At 30.7% G+C, this 20,284-nt stretch overlaps 1 protein-coding gene across 3 annotated transcripts in view; it reads right to left on the reverse strand.

The window, feature by feature from the left end:
• LOC119604238 overlaps nucleotides 1-20,284 on the reverse strand; it is a 196,933-nt gene that overhangs the window by 21,920 nt on the left and 154,729 nt on the right. For all 3 annotated transcript variants that reach the window (XM_037956726.1, XM_037956724.1, XM_037956725.1), the window contains exon 12: nucleotides 18,981-19,112. In XM_037956726.1, coding sequence (XP_037812654.1) covers nucleotides 18,981-19,112 — 132 coding nt within the window. The remainder of the gene's footprint in view (nucleotides 1-18,980; nucleotides 19,113-20,284) is intronic.

Raw genomic sequence — 20,284 nt, forward strand, 5'->3', positions numbered from 1 at the left:
TAGTTCAGTTCTAGTTCAGTTCTAGTTCAGTTCTAGTTCAGTTCTAGTTCAGTTCTAGTTCAGTTCTAGTTCAGTTCTAGTTCAGTTCTAGTTCAGTTCTAGTTCAGTTCTAGTTCAGTTCTAGTTCAGTTCTAGTTCAGTTCTAGTTCAGTTCTAGTTCAGTTCTAGTTCAGTTCTAGTTCAGTTCTAGTTCAGTTCTAGTTCAGTTCTAGTTCAGTTCTAGTTCAGTTCTAGTTCAGTTCTAGTTCAGTTCTAGTTCAGTTCTAGTTCAGTTCTAGTTCAGTTCTAGTTCAGTTCTAGTTCAGTTCTAGTTCAGTTCTAGTTCAGTTCTAGTTCAGTTCTAGTTCAGTTCTAGTTCAGTTCTAGTTCAGTTCTAGTTCAGTTCTAGTTCAGTTCTAGTTCAGTTCTAGTTCAAGTTCTAGTTCAGTTTCTAGTTCAGTTCTAGTTCAGTTCTAGTTCAGTTCTAGTTCAGTTCTAGTTCAGTTTCTAGTTCAGTTCTAGTTCAGTTCTAGTTCATTTCTAGTTCAGTTCTAGTTCAGTTCTAGTTCAGTTCTAGTTCAGTTCTAGTTCAGTTCTAGTTCAGTTCTAGTTCAGTTCTAGTTCAGTTCTAGTTCAGTTCTAGTTCAGTTCCTAGTTCAGTTCTAGTTCAGTTCTAGTTCAGTTCTAGTTCAGTTCTAGTTCAGTTCTAGTCAGTTCTAGGTTCAGTTCTAGTTCAGTTCTAGTTCAGTTCTAGTTCAGTTCTAGTTCAGTTCTAGTTCAGTTCTAGTTCAGTTTCTAGTTCAGTTCTAGTTCAGTTCTAGTTCAGTTCTAGTTCAGTTCTAGTTCAGTTCTAGTTCAGTTCTAGTTCAGTTCTAGTTCAGTTCTAGTTCAGTTCTAGTTCAGTTCTAGTTCAGTTCTAGTTCAGTTCTAGTTCAGTTCTAGTTCAGTTCTAGTTCAGTTCTAGTTCAGTTCTAGTTCAGTTCTAGTTCAGTTCTAGTTCAGTTCTAGTTCAGTTCTAGTTCAGTTCTAGTTCAGTTCTAGTTCAGTTCTAGTTCAGTTCTAGTTCAGTTCTAGTTCAGTTCTAGTTCAGTTCTAGTTCAGTTCTAGTTCAGTTCTAGTTCAGTTCTAGTTCAGTTCTAGTTCAGTTCTAGTTCAGTTCTAGTTCAGTTCTAGTTCAGTTCTAGTTCAGTTCTAGTTCAGTTCTAGTTCAGTTCTAGTTCAGTTCTAGTTCAGTTCTAGTTCAGTTCTAGTTCAGTTCTAGTTCAGTTCTAGTTCAGTTTAGTTCAGTTCTAGTTCAGTTCTAGTTCAGTTCTAGTTCAGTTCTAGTTCAGTTCTAGTTCAGTTCAGTTCTAGTTCAGTTCAGTTCTAGTTCAGTTCTACTTCAGTTCTAGTTCAGTTCTAGTTCAGTTCTAGTTCAGTTCTAGTTCAGTTCTAGTTCAGTTCTAGTTCAGTTCTAGTTCAGTTCTAGTTCAGTTCTAGTTCAGTTCTAGTTCAGTTCTAGTTCAGTTCTAGTTCAGTTCTAGTTCAGTTCTAGTTCGGTTCTAGTTCAGTTCTAGTTCAGTTCTAGTTCAGTTCTAGTTCAATTCTAGTTCAGTTCTAGTTCAGTTCTAGTTCAGTTCTAGTTCAGTTCTAGTTCAGTTCTAGTTCAGTTCTAGTTCAGTTCTAGTTCAGTTCTAGTGCAGTTCTAGTTCAGTTCTAGTTCAGTTCTAGTTCAGTTCTAGTTCAGTTCTAGTTCAGTTCTAGTTCAGTTCTAGTTCAGTTCTAGTTCAGTTCAAGTTCAGTTCTAGTTCAGTTCTAGTTCAGTTCTAGTTCAGTTCTAGTTCAGTTCTAGTTCAGTTCTAGTTCAGTTCTAGTTCAGTTCTAGTTCAGTTCTAGTTCAGTTCTAGTTCAGTTCTAGTTCAGTTAGTTCAGTTCAGTTAGTTCTGTGCTAGTTTAAGTTTGCTGGGTATTGTCACTCCCGTGCTTCAAAATTTTGTCCCCTATCTTCTTTTTTTCTAGATAAAAAACAACATTTTATTCGATGATAAAATGGGGGAATAAAAAAAGAAATCCTTTTCTGCAATGTTTTATATTCATTCATTCTTCTACTTGGAGATTGTAGAAAAATGCTAAATGAGCTCATTAGCTGAAAGTGCAACAGATATAAAATACTAAAATAACTAAGTATGGACACATAAAAAAAAAAGAAATAAGAAAGAGTTTATAATTTGTTAATATTAATGTTTTTATGTACTTTTGCAAGTTATTTATTAACTGAGAAGGGTGGTTATCTGTGTAGAAGTGACAAACTTTAATGAGAAGTTTAGGATAAAATTATTGTAATTAAAGAAATTATTTTAAGGAATTGGGCCAAATTTGATCGTGTTAATTATGGAAATTATTTTGTTTCATAGAAAAATTTTAATTTATAACGTACTCCAATCCTTTTTGTAGCACACGTATTAAATTATAACTATTGTAACCTTGAAATTATGGTTTACTATTTTTATTGAAAGACAACACATATACATTTTAATAAAATATATATAAAATATATGTCACTAACATTCAATAATTTCTAGGATTAAACTTGTATACATTTCAACTTTTTTGTTTTAAATGTCAGAGATATTTAAAAAATATGAGAAAATAACAAATAGAAATAAAACTTTTAACATTTGCATAAAATAAGATTGAATGACACAGGCGTGTGTTAGTCGCATACACACACAGTTTTAATATGGTACTTACAAGTATTCAAATAGTACATACTATACAATCTCCTACACTTACTTAACTATGAAAATAAGAATATTATATTAAATATTTGTGTATGTATCTTTTGACAATCACACTAAAATCTAAACTGTAAAATAAGTGTGTCACTGTGTGGCAATGAGTTGCTTGTTGCACACCACGCAACATTTATATACGATTATATTCATATTCACATAACCTATCACGCAATCAAACACACTAAAACATTTACATGTGTAAATATCTATACATTCAGATCCTTACTATTTACATACACAGTTTGTCAAGTATCTTTTTCATATAATTTCAATAACGTTTACTTTTACAAGCAGACAGACAATTCCTTCATTCAGATGTTACATACATACAACCCTTCATATGTAGTTGTTGCATGTTGAATATTTAAATAGTGGTTTGGTTGGGTAGTATTTTTGTTAAAATAACTACAAGGATGTTGTCTTTAGCTTAACTTTTGTATCCTTGGAATTGAATTTTTCTATCTTGAAAAGATCTTTTAGCATATATTTGTATCTGTGTATGTGTTAGAGCGAAGTAAGTAGCTAACCGTCATCCACAGAACCCCTTTTCAAGTTGTTTTATAAATAGGGGCGTCTGTGCTCTAAACGAATGAAAAAAATGTTGGCATTCTAAATATTCTTGCAGATATGCGTTATGCAAATTCTATTAATCACCATGAGTACAGATATGGTGACATGACATTTAAACGCATTCAATTGTAAAATATAAATTGAGTTTATAACAACATTTCTACTCACATCATATACATACATACATACTTATATATAACTTTCGCTTTATGTGCTTGAATGCAAACAAATTCTTGCATATACTTGTTTAAATTTCTAATATGAATTTTATAAGATATGTGGAAAAAGAAATAAAATATGAAATCTGAAACTATTATCTTTTTACCTCTAATATAGGTTTTGTATCCTAGCTATTGGCAGTTTATGGAACAATCGTAATAAAGTTTTTGTACCTTAATTTTTTCTTATGTTAGGAATTTATTATATTTATATTTAAGAGTTCTGTTTTGTTCTAGTTCTGTTCTAGTTCCGTTCTAGTTTCTGTTCTAGTTCTGTTCTAGTTCTGTTCTAGTTCTGTTCTAGTTCTGTTCTAGTTCTGTTCTAGTTCTGTTCTAGTTTCTGTTCTAGTTCTGTTCTAGTTCTGTTCTAGTTCTGTTCTAGTCTGTTCTGTTCAAGTTCTGTTCTAGTTCTGTTCTAGTTCTGTTCTAGTTCTGTTCTAGTTCTGTTCTAGTTCTGTTCTAGTTCTGTTCTAGTTCTGTTCTAGTTCTGTTCTAGTTCTGTTCTAGTTCTGTTCAAGTTCTGTTCTAGTTCTGTTCTAGTTCTGTTCTAGTTCTGTTCTAGTTCTGTTCTAGTTCTGTTCTAGTTCTGTTCTAGTTCTGTTCTAGTTCTGTTCTAGTTCTGTTCTAGTTCTGTTCTAGTTCTGTTCTAGTTCTGTTCTAGTTCTGTTCTAGTTCTGTTCTAGTTCTGTTCTAGTTCTGTTCTAGTTCAGTTCTAGTTCAGTTCTAGTTCTGTTCTAGTTCTGTTCTAGTTCTGTTCTAGTTTTGTTCTAGTTCTGTTCTAGTTCTGTTCTAGTTCTGTTCTAGTTTCTGTTCTAGTTCTGTTCTAGTTCTGTTCTAGTTCTGTTCTAGTTCTGTTCTAGTTCTGTTCTAGTTCTGTTCTAGTTCTGTTCTAGTTCTGTTCTAGTTCTGTTCTAGTTCTGTTCTAGTTTCTGTTCTAGTTCTGTCTAGTTTCTGTTCTAGTTCTGTTCTAGGTCTGTTCTAGTTCTGTTCTAGTTCTCTGTTCTAGTTCTAGTTCTGTTCTAGTTCTAGTTCTGTTCTAGTTCTGTTCTAGGTCTTGTCTAGTTCTGTTCTAGTTCTGTTCTAGTTCTGTTCTAGTTCTGTTCTAGTTCTGTTCTAGTTCTGTTCTAGTTCGTCTAGTTCTGTCTAGTTCTGTTCTAGTTCTGTTTCTAGTTCTGTTCTAGTTCTGTTCTAGTTCTGTTCTAGTTCTGTTCTAGTTCTGTTCTAGTTCTGTTCTAGTTCTGTTCTAGTTCTGTTCTAGTTCTTGTTTCTAGTTCGGTTCTAGTTCTGTTCTAGTTTCTGTTCTAGTTCTGTTCTAGTTCTGTTCTAGTATTCTGTTTCTAGTTCTGGTTCTAGTTCTGTTCTAGTTCTGTTCTAGTTCTGTTCTAGTTCTGTTCTAGTTCTGTTCTAGTCTGTTCTAGTTCTGTTCTAGTTCTGTTCTAGTTCTGTTCTAGTTCTGTTCTAGTTCTGTTCTAGTTCTGTTCTAGTTCTGTTCTAGTTCTGTTCTAGTTCTGTTCTAGTTCTGTTCTAGTTCTGTTCTAGTTCTGTTCTAGTTCTGTCTGTTCTAGTTCTGTTCTAGTTCTGTTCTAGTTCTGTTCTAGTTCTGTTCTAGTTCTGTTCTAGTTCTGTTCTAGTTCTGTTCTAGTTCTGTTCTAGTTCTGTTCTAGTTCTGTTCTTTCTGTTCTGTTCTGTTCTGTTCTTTTAGTTCTGTTCTAGTTCTGTTCTAGTTCTGTTCTAGTTCTGTTCTAGTTCTAGTTCTGTTCTAGTTCTAGTTCTGTTCTAGTTCTAGTTCTAGTTCTGTTCTAGTTCTGTTCTAGTTCTAGTTCTGTTCTAGTTCTAGTTCTGTTCTAGTTCTGTTCTAGTTCTGTTCTAGTTGTCTAGTTCTGTTCTAGTTCTGTTCTAGTTCTGTTCTAGTTCTGTTCTAGTTCTGTTCTAGTTCTGTTCTAGTTTCTGTTCTAGTTCTGTTCTAGTTCTGTTCTAGTTCTGTCTAGTTCTGTTCTAGTTCTGTTCTAGTTCGGTTCTAGTTCGTTCTAGTTCTGTTCTAGTTCTGTTCTAGTTCTGTTCTAGTTCTGTTCTAGTTCTGTTCTAGTTCTTGTTCTAGTTCTTGTTCTAGTTCTGTTCTAGTTCTGTTCTAGTTCTGTTCTAGTTCTGTTCTAGTTCTGTTCTAGTTCTGTTCTGTTCTGTTCTAGTTCTGTTCTAGTTCTGTAGTTCTAGTTCTAGTTTCTGTTCTAGTTCTAGGTCTGGTTCTAGTTCTGTTCTAGTTCTGTTCTAGTTCTGTTCTAGTTCTGTTCTAGTTCTGTCTAGTTCTGTTCTGTTCTGTGTCTAGTTCTGTTCTAGTTCTGTTCTAGTTTCTCGTTCTAGTTCTGTTCTAGTTCTGTTCTAGTTTGTTCTAGTTCTGTTCTAGTTCTGTTTCTAGTTCTGTTCTAAGTTCTGTTCTAGTTCTGTTCTAGTTCTGTTCTAGTTCGGTTCTAGTTCTGTTCTAGTTCTGTTCTGTTCTAGTTCTGTTCTAGTTCTGTTCTAGTTCTGTTCTAGTTCTGTTCTAGTTCTGTTCTAGTTCTGTTCTAGTTCTGTTCTAGTTCTGTTCTAGTTCTGTTCTAGTTCTGTTCTAGTTCTGTTCTAGTTCTGTTCTAGTTCTGTTCTAGTTCTGTTCTAGTTCTGTTCTAGTTCTGTTCTAGTTCTGTTCTAGTTCTGTTCTAGTTCTGTTCTAGTTCTGTTCTAGTTCTGTTCTAGTTCTGTTCTAGTTCTGTTCTAGTTCTGTTCTAGTTCTGTTCTAGTTCTGTTCTAGTTCTGTTCTAGTTCTGTTCTAGTTCTGTTCTAGTTCTGTTCTAGTTCTGTTCTAGTTCTGTTCTAGTTCTGTTCTAGTTCTGTTCTAGTTCTGTTCTAGTTCTGTTCTAGTTCTGTTCTAGTTCTGTTCTAGTTCTGTTCTAGTTCTGTTTCTAGTTCTGTTCTAGTTCTGTTTAGTTCTGTTCTAGTTCTGTTCTAGTTCTGTTCTAGTTCTGTTCTAGTTCTGTTCTAGTTCTGTTTAGTTCTGTTCTAGTTCTGTTCTAGTTCTGTTCTAGTTCTGTTCTAGTTCTGTTCTAGTTCTTTCTAGTTCTGTTCTAGTTCTGTTCTAGTTCTGTTCTAGTTCTGTTCTAGTTCTGTTCTAGTTCTGTTCTAGTTCTGTTCTAGTTCTGTTCTAGTTCTGTTCTAGTTTCTGTTCTAGTTCTGTTCTAGTTCTGTTCTAGTTCTGTTCTAGTTCTGTTCTAGTTCTGTTCTAGTTCTGTTCTAGTTCTGTTCTAGTTCTGTTCTAGTTCTGTTCTAGTTCTGTTCTAGTTCTGTTCTAGTTCTGTTCTAGTTCTGTTCTAGTTCTGTTCTAGTTCTGTTTCTAGTTCTGTTCTAGTTCTGTTCTAGTTCTGTTCTAGTTCTGTTCTAGTTCTGTTCTAGTTCTGTTCTAGTTCTGTTCTAGTTCTGTTCTAGTTCTGTTCTAGTTCTGTTCTAGTTCTGTTCTAGTTCTGTTCTAGTTCTGTTCTAGTTCTGTTCTAGTTCTGTTCTAGTTCTGTTCTAGTTCTGTTCTAGTTCTGTTCTAGTTCTGTTCTAGTTCTGTTCTAGTTCTGTTCTAGTTCTGTTCTAGTTCTGTTCTAGTTCTGTTCTAGTTCTGTTCTAGTTCTGCTCTAGTTCTGTTCTAGTTCTGTTCTAGTTCTGTTCTAGTTCTGTTCTAGTTCTGTTCTAGTTCTGTTCTAGTTCTGTTCTAGTTCTGTTATAGTTCTGTTCTAGTTCTGTTCTAGTTCTGTTCTAGTTCTGTTCTAGTTCTGTTTAGTTCTGTTCTAGTTCTGTTCTAGTTCTGTTCTAGTTCTGTTCTAGTTCTGTTCCAGTTCTGTTCTAGTTCTGTTCTGGTTCTGTTCTAGTTCTGTTCTAGTTCTGTTCTAGTTCTGTTCTAGTTCTGTTCTAGTTCTGTTCTAGTTCTGTTCTAGTTCTGTTCTAGTTCTGTTCTAGTTCTGTTCTAGTTCTGTTCTAGTTCTGTCTAGTCTTCTAGTTCTGTTCTAGTTCTGGTCTAGTTCCTAGTTCTAGTTCTAGTTCTGTTCTGTTCAGCTTCTAGTTGTGTTCTAATTCTGTTCTAGTTCTGTTCTAGTTCTGTTCTAGTTCTGTTAAGTTCTGTTCTAGTTAATCTAGAACATAGCGAACAAGAGTTCTTTATGTATTTTGAACGTAAATTCTATGTATATGTATATGTATAAATAAACATCCTTGAAATATTGACTTGATGGAAATTTATTCACATATTTAACAGGAAATATGCTTAAACATACACACATATGTACATACATATTTAGATGTATTAGTGTTGAACTCATGTTCAAGCGACAAATTACAAGTCACATTAAATGCATGTCAAATTTTAATTGCAATTAAAAACTAATTTTAAATTAACAAAAAAGAAACAAACGTTTACTAATGTATTTTTAATAGAATTATTACTTTTCTCACATAACCGGTAACTATTTTAAATGTTATATTATTTTAAATGAGTTTTTCCAAAATTATAAATTGCTTTTCTTTCTCATTAAAAATTGAATGTGAAAATCATTCATGCACTAACATTTAGCAGGAGTTTATTTTGTGGAAATATGTTTAGTGTAAAATTATGGTTGATTAAATTAACATAACAATGACAATTCACTTTAGGTTAATTGAAGCATGAATATAATTGTTTGAAAATAATAATGCAAAATTCATCGAAACAATGGTTTTTCTTAGGAGTTTGTAGAATTTTATATATATTAATTTGGTTTTCTACGGAGATTTGAACTCAGTAGAATATACTGATAAAAAGTTATAAGTTAACTTTCAAGTTATAACTAGGGATGCCAAACGGGAATTCCCGATTCCCGAAAATCCCGGGATTTTCGGGATTTGAAAGTACCGAAAACCGGGATTTTAAAAAATTAAATCCCGGGAAATTTCGGGATTTTAAAATCCCGAATTTTTAAGTATTTTTCCGCTATTTTATACATTATAAAGTACTAAATAAGAGAATTTAAAAAAAAAAAAAGTAAGAGTGCTATATTCGGCTATGCCGAATCTAATATACCCACCATCAAACCGTATGCCGTAAAAGGAATGCTTTTCTATAAACATCAGGGTGATATTACTCATCAAATTAACTGATAGTACCTTATATGAGAGGTAGGGTGAATCATTGACCGTTTTTATAAAACTTTTCATAATTTTTTTAGACCAATTTTGGTTCATACACTTTCCGGTAGGAAGATTTACGTTCCTATAAAAGTTTCTTAGCTTTTGGCGAGTAAGAAACTTACTTATCTCAAATTTCATCTTTACACTCGTACTTGTAAGCCAGTAATGAGCGTTAAAGTATTTATCTGGATGGGACCTTATGTAGGGGTAGGGTCAATTATGGACCGAACCACATAAAACTTGGTAGAGAGATTTTGACTCGCATGAAAAATATGTGTATCGAATTTCATCGCTATTTTTAAGCCAGTAATAAGCGTTAAAGTCATTTTTTTAACGGGACCTTATATGGGGGTAGGGTCAATTATGAACCGACCCACATAAAATTTGGTAGAGAGGTTTTGGCTCGTCAGGGATTTACTAATATCAAATTTCATTGCTATACTAAATAGGCATAGATACTATCGGATATATAAAAATAACAAGTACGAAATTATAGGCGGGTGAGGCCGACCATATAACCCCATACACCAGTTATGAGAGTAAAATGTAATTTAGTTTTCATAATAAATGTATACCTCGCCTCCGATATATTCTAGCACTTTATTGTTAAAAAACTATTTTTCTGAAATATGCTTGGGGGAAGGACGCCATCATATGAGTCGATCCTCATAAAATTTGGAGGACGAATTTACGGTTACATAAAATGTTTTATGCTGAATTTCATTGCGACAGTTCTCTTTTTAAGCGAATTGTGGACACTAATTCTTTTTTAAAGCTGTGTTTTGTATGGGGGCTCGGATCAAAAGCCCGATCATTTCAAATTTCATCAGCGTATTTTAGGACAGTATAAAACAAAAGCACTACTCCGGAGAAACCCAATATACCATCCCTACTAAGGGTATAAAAAGGGCAATAAATAGGCATTGATACTATCGAATATCTATAATGGAAGTCAACCTGTCAATAAGATGGCGAGAAGATAATTCCCTTGGTTAGTGAACACGGAATATAAGGTGGAGGAGATATAGGTGCAGTACAGGTGCTCTATGTAGCCTCGTATGGATCCCCATTACACATACTATTTAAATATTATTTGGAAACCATTGTAAATTTGGATATCATGGGTATTATTTTAGGTTGTTATTCTACTATTCAGTGCCTGGGATGGAAAGATTTTTATTCTAAGTATGTACTTTGAATTAATTTGTTTTTCTTTTCACAAAATGCTTATTGGAAGGTAAACACCTACTAAGAGTATTCATATTGCAATATGAAATAAAACGTTTTATTTTAAGATTTTTTTATATTTTTCGGGATTTAGAAATCCCGAAAATCCCGGGATCCCGATATCGGGATTCCGGGATTTATTTAAAAATCCCGAATCCCGGGATTTCTAAAAACCAGTCCCGATTGGCATCCCTAGTTATAACATTACAATTTTTTGGGTACTTTTAAGAATTTAAATTCCTAAATTGAAATTAGATATTTAATAAAGTAAATAAAGTATTATTTATTTTTTGAAATTTCAAATTTACTTCCTTTATTTCGCTTTGCTATAATAAGAAAATTATTGAGTTAAACAAGGTTTTAAATTTCAATTTACCTAAAAAAGTCGAAAAAGTATAATGGAAATCCTTAAAAGAGTTTGGTTTGGTAAACCAGAAAAAACACACACAATTACAATAAAACACAGACAAATATAATCAAATATGTATGTTTGTGCAGCCATAAAGACATGCAGCGTAATATAATACAAACAAATAAGCCGACATTTATACACTTTGCTTAAACACAAACATACAAACATGTATATCCTTGAATATGAAATAAACCCACTTAAATAAATACCAACACAAGTATACTGAAATGAATACGTATTATGTTTATGTGTGTATGTATGAATGGGTATGTAAAGTTAGACAAACGGAAATGTTCAGTTTAAGGGAGAAAAAACAATGTTGATGCCCTAATTGTTATACAGGCTCTAAATACGATTTAACATAATGTTGCCTCAACATATTGTTCCTTAGGATACACATGTACGTACATATATTATTAAGTCCTTCATATCATATCAGAAGGTTTAAGATCAGCTCAATTGTTAACTGAATACAACTTCAGAAATATCCTTTAACAACAATTTATTTTATAGCTCTTTTTTAATTCGATTTGTCTATTTAGTCCTTGTTCCTAGTAATATTTTACATACTAGTGTATGTAGTTAAATACATACAAAGGTATTTCTTACTGCATTTCAGTTTGACTAGTCTCAGCCCTTCTAAACATGCATGTGTCAATGTAGATTGTTTGTTCTTGCAACAGTTGTTGTTTATTATACGTATATATGTATAACTACATACATATATAAACATTTTCATATACATATAAATATGCATCATATGTATGTTTACATAGACATACATTTATTCATATATAATATGTATGTATATGTGTGTAATTTTGAATTTTTGTAGAGAAAAACAAAAAATATTCATAGACTATAACATCTACATAAATGACATTTAAAAGGATGCCACATGACAGCGAAAATGTTCAAATTGCATATGACAGTTTTTGTATGTGAGTATTTGTGAAATTCAAGATGAAGTTTTATTTTTTTTTCCAGTCCCTTCAATCTGTTGTTGTATTAAACAAGACAGCAGCATATAAAAATAGGATACTATTTCTATACAGGAATATTCATATATACATGCACATCAAAAAAAAAACATGAATATTGTAATACAAGTATATGCCCAAACACACAAACAAAAAAGTATAGAATTTCTGTATAATGATAATAAAATTCAACTTGTTCCTTTTATGTACATATACCCTTCAACATTGTGAGAAGGGTATATAAAAGTTTGTCATTACGTTTGTTATTTCCACAGTATATGAAGTGTACATATCTTCAGAATACTTATAGATGGCATGTTTGGGGGGGTAATGATTATATTTTCAATTACAATTACATTTGAAGTATGTAATTATAATTGTAATATTAGTAATTACAATAATTTGTTATTAGAACTGAAGATTTGCCAATTGTAATTATTTGTAATGCGTAATTGAGCAGTTTTTTCAATTACTTGTACTTGTAATTGAAAATTTTCCAATTATAATTACTTTTAATTGAGAATGCTTTGCGTGTACTTAATAGTAATTGTTAATAACTAGATTATAATTGAAAGTAATTATATTTGTTAAACTTTTATTACAATTATATGTAAGTGTAATTTGTATAACTTCAATTACAAGTACACATTACAAGTATTTTAAATTACAATTTATTGTAATTGGTTATTGATTAATTACACATTACAAGTAATTGTAATTGATCATGTAATGACTTAGTATATGTAATCCTTTTCTTCCCAAGCCTGATATATATTGAAGTCGATTTAGCTATGTATGTATGGCTGTCTGTTTGTTGGATACAAATTTCTAATAATTCTATCTCTATCTGTTTTTAATAAACAGATGGACAGACATTTTATGCGGCAAATTTTGTTTTTTGTTTTTTTTTTTTTTTGCCAAAATGACTCGCAAATACAATTTTAATTACTTTTATGTGGTATATAAGGGTATATTAAATTCGGCATAGCCAAATATAGAACACTTACTTGTTAATATCATGCTTAAAAACAAGAAAAATTATTCCAAAGAAAAACACTAGACTTTAATACGAATTTAATATGCCTAACTAAATACCATGACTTGTGATGTGTTGAGCTAAAATAAAAGGGCAATATGATACTTCCCTGAATATTAAAAATAAATAAAATATTTTAAAGAAGTGGGCAAAATGAATGTGTTTATATGTATGTACTTCAAATTGTATCTTTTTTAATATCAAATATATATTCTTAAGTGTTAATAGATGTTCTATGTATTACTGAAATATTAGGTTCTATAACGTATTTGTAAGATTCATCATATATGAATGGATCAATTTACTGTTTATCCAAACGTTATTTCTTATGGAACAATTGAATATCATGTTATGGTAAAATTAATAATATAAATATAAATTGATTACACAGTGCAACACGAAAAAATATATTCATATACGGACAACACTATGAGACTCCATCATCTCAAGATCAAAATCTCAAGAAACGTTTCAAAAAATCGATTCTTAAGTTTTAAATAAGAAAGTGCTTCCCTTATTAAGGCGTATACTTAATATTTGTAAAACTAATAAATCTATAACACGTATACGTACAGATGTCGTTAATAAAATCACCATGTAAAATATTCCAATTAAAATTAAACAATTAAGATGAAGTTCTTTATAATTTTATATGTTGACAATTTATGTTCTTTATGACAAGAGCTGCAACTTTGCCTCAGAGAGCAAATCAAAATTCCGAACGGTTTGCAAGATATAAGACTGAGAAAATGATCACTTTTTTCCAAAAATGTCATGGGCCCATAAAAAAAGTGCACGACATTGGGCAAAACTGGTCTTTTATTACGTGCTGATGTAGGTATGTATATGGTATATTTAGAAAATTACACACAGTGTTACTTAATAGACTACTTAGGGCCAGAAGTGCTAGTAGTAGTAATGACACAACTGAGAAATTCATTATAGAACATTTGTAAAATGTTCCCAATATTTTCTAAATATTTTCTTTTTTGAAAAATATTAAAGAAAATCCTACCTTTTTCCTTAAAATTCTTTTTAAAAATTTCTCATGAGATCATAAATTTAATTAAAAATAAAAATACAATAAAAAAATGTGTCAAGAATACGTTTAAGTATTAACAAATTGCACAGAATTTTAATTAGGAAATTTAATCCCTTATAACATTTAACTAGATATTACTTTAGCTATTACTGCGTAAACCCAAGTAGTACATATCAATATCATTGAAATGAAATAAAATCCTTGAAATACAGTCACGTACTCAGATATTCACCTAATAAACCTGTTGCCATTTTTGGGCGTGTGTGTGTCTCTTCAAATGATATACCCAATAAATTTAATTATGTATTCGGTTTATTAAGTTAAACATAAAAAAAAATCAATACGATTTTTTTACGCATCAAATGTAAAGAACCCTTGTAATTCAATTTTATAGAATTCAATAAATACACAACATATTTTTGGGGTAATTGATGGTGTAGAGTAAATTTTGTAAAATAATCATTGCAATATACATCAATCATATATAATTTTTTTTTTACTTTAAATTGTAATATATTACAGTTGTGCACATATATGAAAATACTAAATATTTATTATTTTGAAATCTTCTTAGCTGTTCCAAAAACTGCATTATACTAATTATTACATAATTTAAATATTCTGGGTCCACGTATGACCATCATTGTAAAAAAGTTGTTTATGAACACAACCAAAAAAAGTAAATTCAAAGAAAAACAAGTAAGAAGTCAATATTCGCCTTTGCCGAATATTATATACCCTTCATCATATGGTGTTTAAAAAAAAGATTAATTTTATAAAATTTCAATTTATTTCATTTTCTCGACTCAACAACAAAACAAGAAGCAACAAGTTTTCCGCCAAACGGTACAAAACACAAAAACAAAATACGCAGAGCAATAGAACCAACACACAACCAAACAAACGTTTTTTGTTGTTGCTTTTCTGTCAAAGCATGCAAAAAAATGGTATTTTTTAATGAAATTTTTAGAGATTGTCTGGGATTTTTGCTCATATCTCCGTTATTTGTGAAGGGATTTTTCTGATTTTAAATAGGAAACACCGCGAATGCATGGCTGACAGAATTATTCAAAATTTGAATTACGAAGATATCTGGGGTCTTCAGAAAATTGATTTCAACAGATACACAGACGGACAGACAGACAGACAGACAGACGTACGGACGGACGGACATAGCTTAATCGACTCCGCTATCTACAGAGTATATACTTACAAACGGAATGACAAACTCATGAAGTTGAAGTGTATAAAAATGAAACACAATGGTCCTTTCATTACAAACTACTTAACCCAAAAACTAATATTACTCTGAACGACCCAACAGTTCGAAACTGCTGCTTTAATCTTGCAATTTTCTCTTCCTCTTCATTTAAAAGTAGAACTTGTACTTACATACATTGTGTATAAATGTATTTTGATTGAATTTTACTATTACAATTATTACTGTTGTAGTTTCTTTACATTTCCGAGTACTTAAACTTTTTTTTTTAAATGAAATTAATAGAAAGTGTGAGTAAATAGCAATAAGTTTTTGTAGAATACAACTTTTCTATTCATAAATTTTTTTTAGTCTGTTAAGTAAAACACTAACAAAAAAAAATATACTTTTTTTTCAACATATATCTATCTATCCATCTATCTAAGCAAACACATGTATCAGTGTCAAGTTTTTCTCTTTTGTTGCAATTGCTGCTGCCTCATTGCTACTGCTGCAGTTGGTAGCAACAATAACTCTGAGTGTCAGTGTCAGAGTTACGGGATTACTACTGTAGTAAAAACAAATATTTTTTATACCCTACACCACTTTAGTGGGGAGGGTATATTGGATTTGTGCTGATGTTTGTAACATACAAAAATATTCGTCCTAGACCCACCTTAAAGTATACCAATCGGCTTAGAATCGTTTTCTGAGTCGATTAAGCTATGTCCGTCCGTCCGTCCGTCTGTCTGGCAGGCCGGCTGGCTGTCCATGTAAACCTTGTGCGCAAGGTACAGGTCGCAATTTTCAAGATAATTGGATGAAATTTGGCACGTACGTTTTATTTGACCCAAGAACGAAGCCTGTTGAAAATGGTTAAAATCGGTCCATTATTTCACCTAGCCCCCGAAAAGGGCTTTTGAGCTCATAATTATGTTAAATATACAGATATATCGATAAAATGCGGCGCAACTATGTTTTATAGAAGTTTGGATGACCCTGCCAAATTTCATAAAGATCGGGCCCCATTTGACCCTAGATCCCATACAAAGTCCCCTTCAGAAAATTACTTGAATGTCCCAAATTAAACACAAATATCGCGATGAAATTTAGCACAATAAAATATTATGTAAATATAAATATATTCACAAAATTTTATCAGGCTTGGTCCATATTTGCCCCTAGCCCCCATATAAAGCCTCTTTCAGAAAATTAGTTTTTCATCCGTAAATTGCTTAAATGTATCGGAACAAGGGAATATTGAAGATAAATGCTTTATTATGAAAAATAAATCACATTTAATATTCATAACTGGTGTAGGGTATTATATGGTCGGCCACGCCCGACTATACTTTCTTACTTGTTTTCTATTGAAATTTTTTTTCTTTACAAATTGTATTTCTTTTTTTGTGTAGAAATTGAAAAAACAAAATTTTAGAAAAAAAACAACAAAAAATGTTTTTACCAATGTAATATTAAAAGATTAATGATGATGACATTTTGTAACTACAGGTAAAAAAAAATGAAAAAAAAAAAATTTTTTTGTTTGAAAAAGCTGATTGAAAGAGTAATCATATTGAATAGAATCAAATTGTGTAGGATGCAATTTTGCTGCAATTTGCAAAATATATTGTTTGATGTTTTTATGTGTTTTTTTTACACTCCTGTAGAAATATATAATGAGAAAATGTCGTATAAAAATAGTTTTATGAGTTAAGGTATTTAAGTTGCTCTCTCTACATGCTGTGAATCCTGTGAATCCGCACATCGAATTTTGTGTAGCTATTTGCTCTAATATTCGGATTATCTAGACATTCTATCTGGAATCAATATTTCAAAGTTTTCGATATATTCCGATGATTGTAATGAATCCTCCAATGTATCGAGTATACATTGACGACGTGTCCTATAATCAGTACCAAGTTTTTGCTGGAATATTTTCTATGTATTGTGGTATTGAAATTAAAGATTTACATATTTACATATTTTTATAGAATACATTTTGCATATAAAATCTGGATTAACTTTTTTTCTTTCCTATAAAATCAATGAATATTCAAACGAATATTTTATAAGGATACTAATTGCTCTTTTAAAAACACAATAAGGATGTAACATTTTGTAAATATTTCAACTTGTCAACTACATATTGTAAATAAAGTACAACTTTTGTCATAGAAGTACAATAGAAACTGTTTTTGTAATCCATAACTTGTTTATACAATAAGAAATATATAGCATTTGTTATCATTTTGTAATTACTTACTTTTCATTATTGTGGTCATACTGTTTGCATTACTTAGAAGGAGTATGCAATGACTTACAAATAACTATATATATATATATATATATAAGTACTTGCTTTGAAGCCTTGACATTTTGTTTTCAAATATTATTTCTTTATTGCAAAAAGAAAAATTATATATATTTTTGTGAAAACTAGACTCAGTGGACATATCCTCGTAGGCAATTTTTTCTCAAAATCTAAACTACTTTATTCTATGTTATCAAGCGATCGTAGTAAGTTCTTATTGAACTAACAGTTTACTTTTCAATGTATGAAATGAAATAGTCTCGAATTTTAAACAAATAAGAATTTATAGTTGGGCATTGTTGGCCATATGATACCCTACATTATTATGATTATGTTAAAAATGTTGATTATTTTTTTTAACAATAAAGTGTTTAACTAAATTTTTACCTTAATTCAGAAATATGTTTGTTTACCAAAAAGCGATTCTCTAAATGAGGTATTATATGGAGACAAGGGAGGCCCATCCTTATTCATTTTGGTAGAGGGGTTAAGGTTAGGTTAGTGATATTAGTGTTTATATCAATCAAGTCATTTTCTGAAGGGTACTTTGTATGGGTAAGAGGGTCAAATGAGGCCCGATCATTACAAAAATCAGCAGTATCATTAAATTAAAACTTATATATATTTATGAGCATATTTATTCGGGGGTACGGTTGTATGGGGGCTATCCGAAATAATGGACTGATTTTAACCATATTCAATAGGCTTCAACATTGTGTCAAAAGAAAAGCATAGTTTACATGGATACACAGACAGACAGATGGACGGATGGACGGAAAGACAGACAGGCGGATATAGCTAATTCGACTCAGAAAGTGATTCTGAGCCGATTGGGTGTTACAAACATCAGCACAAAGGCATAATACCCTCCCCACTACAGTGGTGTAAGGTATAAAAACTTAATATTTTGAAAAAAAAAACAGTTTAAATTTTAGTTTCGAGAACATTTAACATATTTTTGAGCATATTTATTCGGGGGTACGGTTGTATGGGGGCTATCCGAAATAATGGACTGATTTTAACCATATTCAATAGGCTTCAACATTGTGTGAAAAGAAAAGCATAGTTTACATGGATACACAGACAGACAGATGGACGGAAAGACAGACAGGCGGATATAGCTAATTCGACTCAGAAAGTGATTCTGAGTCAATTGGGTGTTACAAACATCAGCACAAAGGCATAATACCCTCCCCACTACAGTGGTGTAAGGTATAAAAACTGAATATTTTGAAAAAACACAGTTTAAATTTTAGTTTCGAATACTGTTTGATAATGTCCATGTTTTATATGTAAATAAAGGAAAATTTGCTCATCCTTCAACCTTGTTAACCATTAACAAACTTATCGCCTAAAAACTTTTTATATACTTTATATCACTCAACTGTTCATTGGGTTATTCCCATATCTATCTATTTAAGTATTTAAGACACAAAATTATTAGAGCATGTAAAAATTTTCATTTCTTTTCAATTCATATCTGGTTATATTATTTTTTTTTATTGAAAATTGCAATCAATATATACTATGTGAAAGGAGATTTTGTTAGGAAAATCAACATAAATATAAAGAAAATTATTTGTTCAAATAGAAAATCAAAAATTTCTCAAAAATTAATTATTACAAAATATTTTCTATTTTCAAATATTCAAACTGAATTGAACTGAAATCAAAGATAAAAAGTGCAATAGAATGTATACAATAGTGCTATTGTTGTTATTGTTGATGATGACTATGAGTTGTTAAAGTAAAAGTGCTGTTCAATTTGTTGTAGAATTATTTGTTGCACGAGTACAGATACTACTACATAACATAGTTGTTATTTGTATGTATATGTAATTATAACTAGTATGCTGTGCATAACATACACAGATACATACACATACATACATACATGTATAAGAAAATAATAATAATAATTATAATTAAAAGTATATTTAAGTAAGGACTATATAGAATGTATCTAGATACATATAGCATGTAAGTAGTATTTATGTTTATATGTATATATATTTGTTTTATAGCAAATAGTATGTAATGGAAGAAAATATAACTTACCCGTATTATTTTCTGGTCATGCATTATTTTGCGCACACAATTCACCAGGAATGTTATGACCATGCCACCCAATATTAAACCAAATACTGTAATAATAATAGTCATATGTTCTGATTGACCATTCTCACCAACCTGTAAAATAATTATACAAGAAATAGAAGAGAAAATAATAGTAATGATAAAAATGGCAAACATTTTTTTATATAATAACTAAATATAAGTTCATATTAAGGACTAAGTTAAGTTTTACTATAATAAAAACCTGATCTTGTATGATAAATATGTTCTATAGTGGACCGATCTTTATCCAGAGTGATCAAAGTGATTAATTTGTTTTAAGATCATTTAAATGATCTCCTACTTAAGTCTAAATTGTATTTCTTAGTAATTAAATTGTTTTATGTAGTTAATTTTCTACGCAACTTAACTACACTTAGTCCTTACATCCGCTCACTCTAATCCAAATAAAGAAATAAAAAATTCTATGTTTATATTTTCAATTGAGAAATTGTTTTGAAAACTGTTGTAGCACGTAGTTAAAAATACAATTGAAATAAATTGTTAAAAGTTAAAATTGAGCTACAAAATAAATATTAAAAGACAGACAGATAGACAATTGGCCAAATCTTTAAAACCTTTAAATGAAAACAGAATAATCAAAGACTTATCAGTAGTATTCAGAAAAGCTTAATAATGTTATTGACGGTTTATTATATGAATTTTGTTTGTTCGTTAAAATTCAGCAAGTAAATTTGAAAAAGAAACAAAAGTAGATAATTTAGTAAACTGCGTAGATATTAGGTAAATAAGCTATGTTTATGATTCTTGCAGCTCTTTTGTTGAGTGTGTTGTTGGAGAACAGGACAGTTATTTTAAATGAATATCTAGTCTATCGTTGTTATGTAGGAAAAACATGTTTTCCTAAAGACAAAAATTGTAGTCCCTAAATATACATACTTGTTAGAATTACTTTTGTAATTTTTAAAGTCAACATCTCACTGTCGATTCTGAACATCTTCAAATACTAAGAGTAAAACATTTCGCCCACACAATCTATCTTCTATCTACATATATGTATATATAAAAATGAATGTGTGTTTGTTTGTATGTGTATATGTTTGTATGTTTGAACGTTATAGACGCTGAACCAATTTTCAAATTTTCACAGTGTATTCCTGTATATCTGTAATAGATAGAGGGCGAGGAGCCACGCCCATATTAAGAAAATATTAAATCCGTATATTTGAGATAATATAACACATAGAGTCCTCAAATTTTGTCGGAGCCACTTTAGTGTCAATAAA

Source organism: Lucilia sericata, unplaced genomic scaffold (genome assembly GCF_015586225.1).
Source record: "Lucilia sericata isolate MDLA Ls3-8-SP2 unplaced genomic scaffold, ASM1558622v1 Contig000373F_arrow, whole genome shotgun sequence".
NCBI classification, from domain to species: domain Eukaryota; kingdom Metazoa; phylum Arthropoda; class Insecta; order Diptera; family Calliphoridae; genus Lucilia; species Lucilia sericata.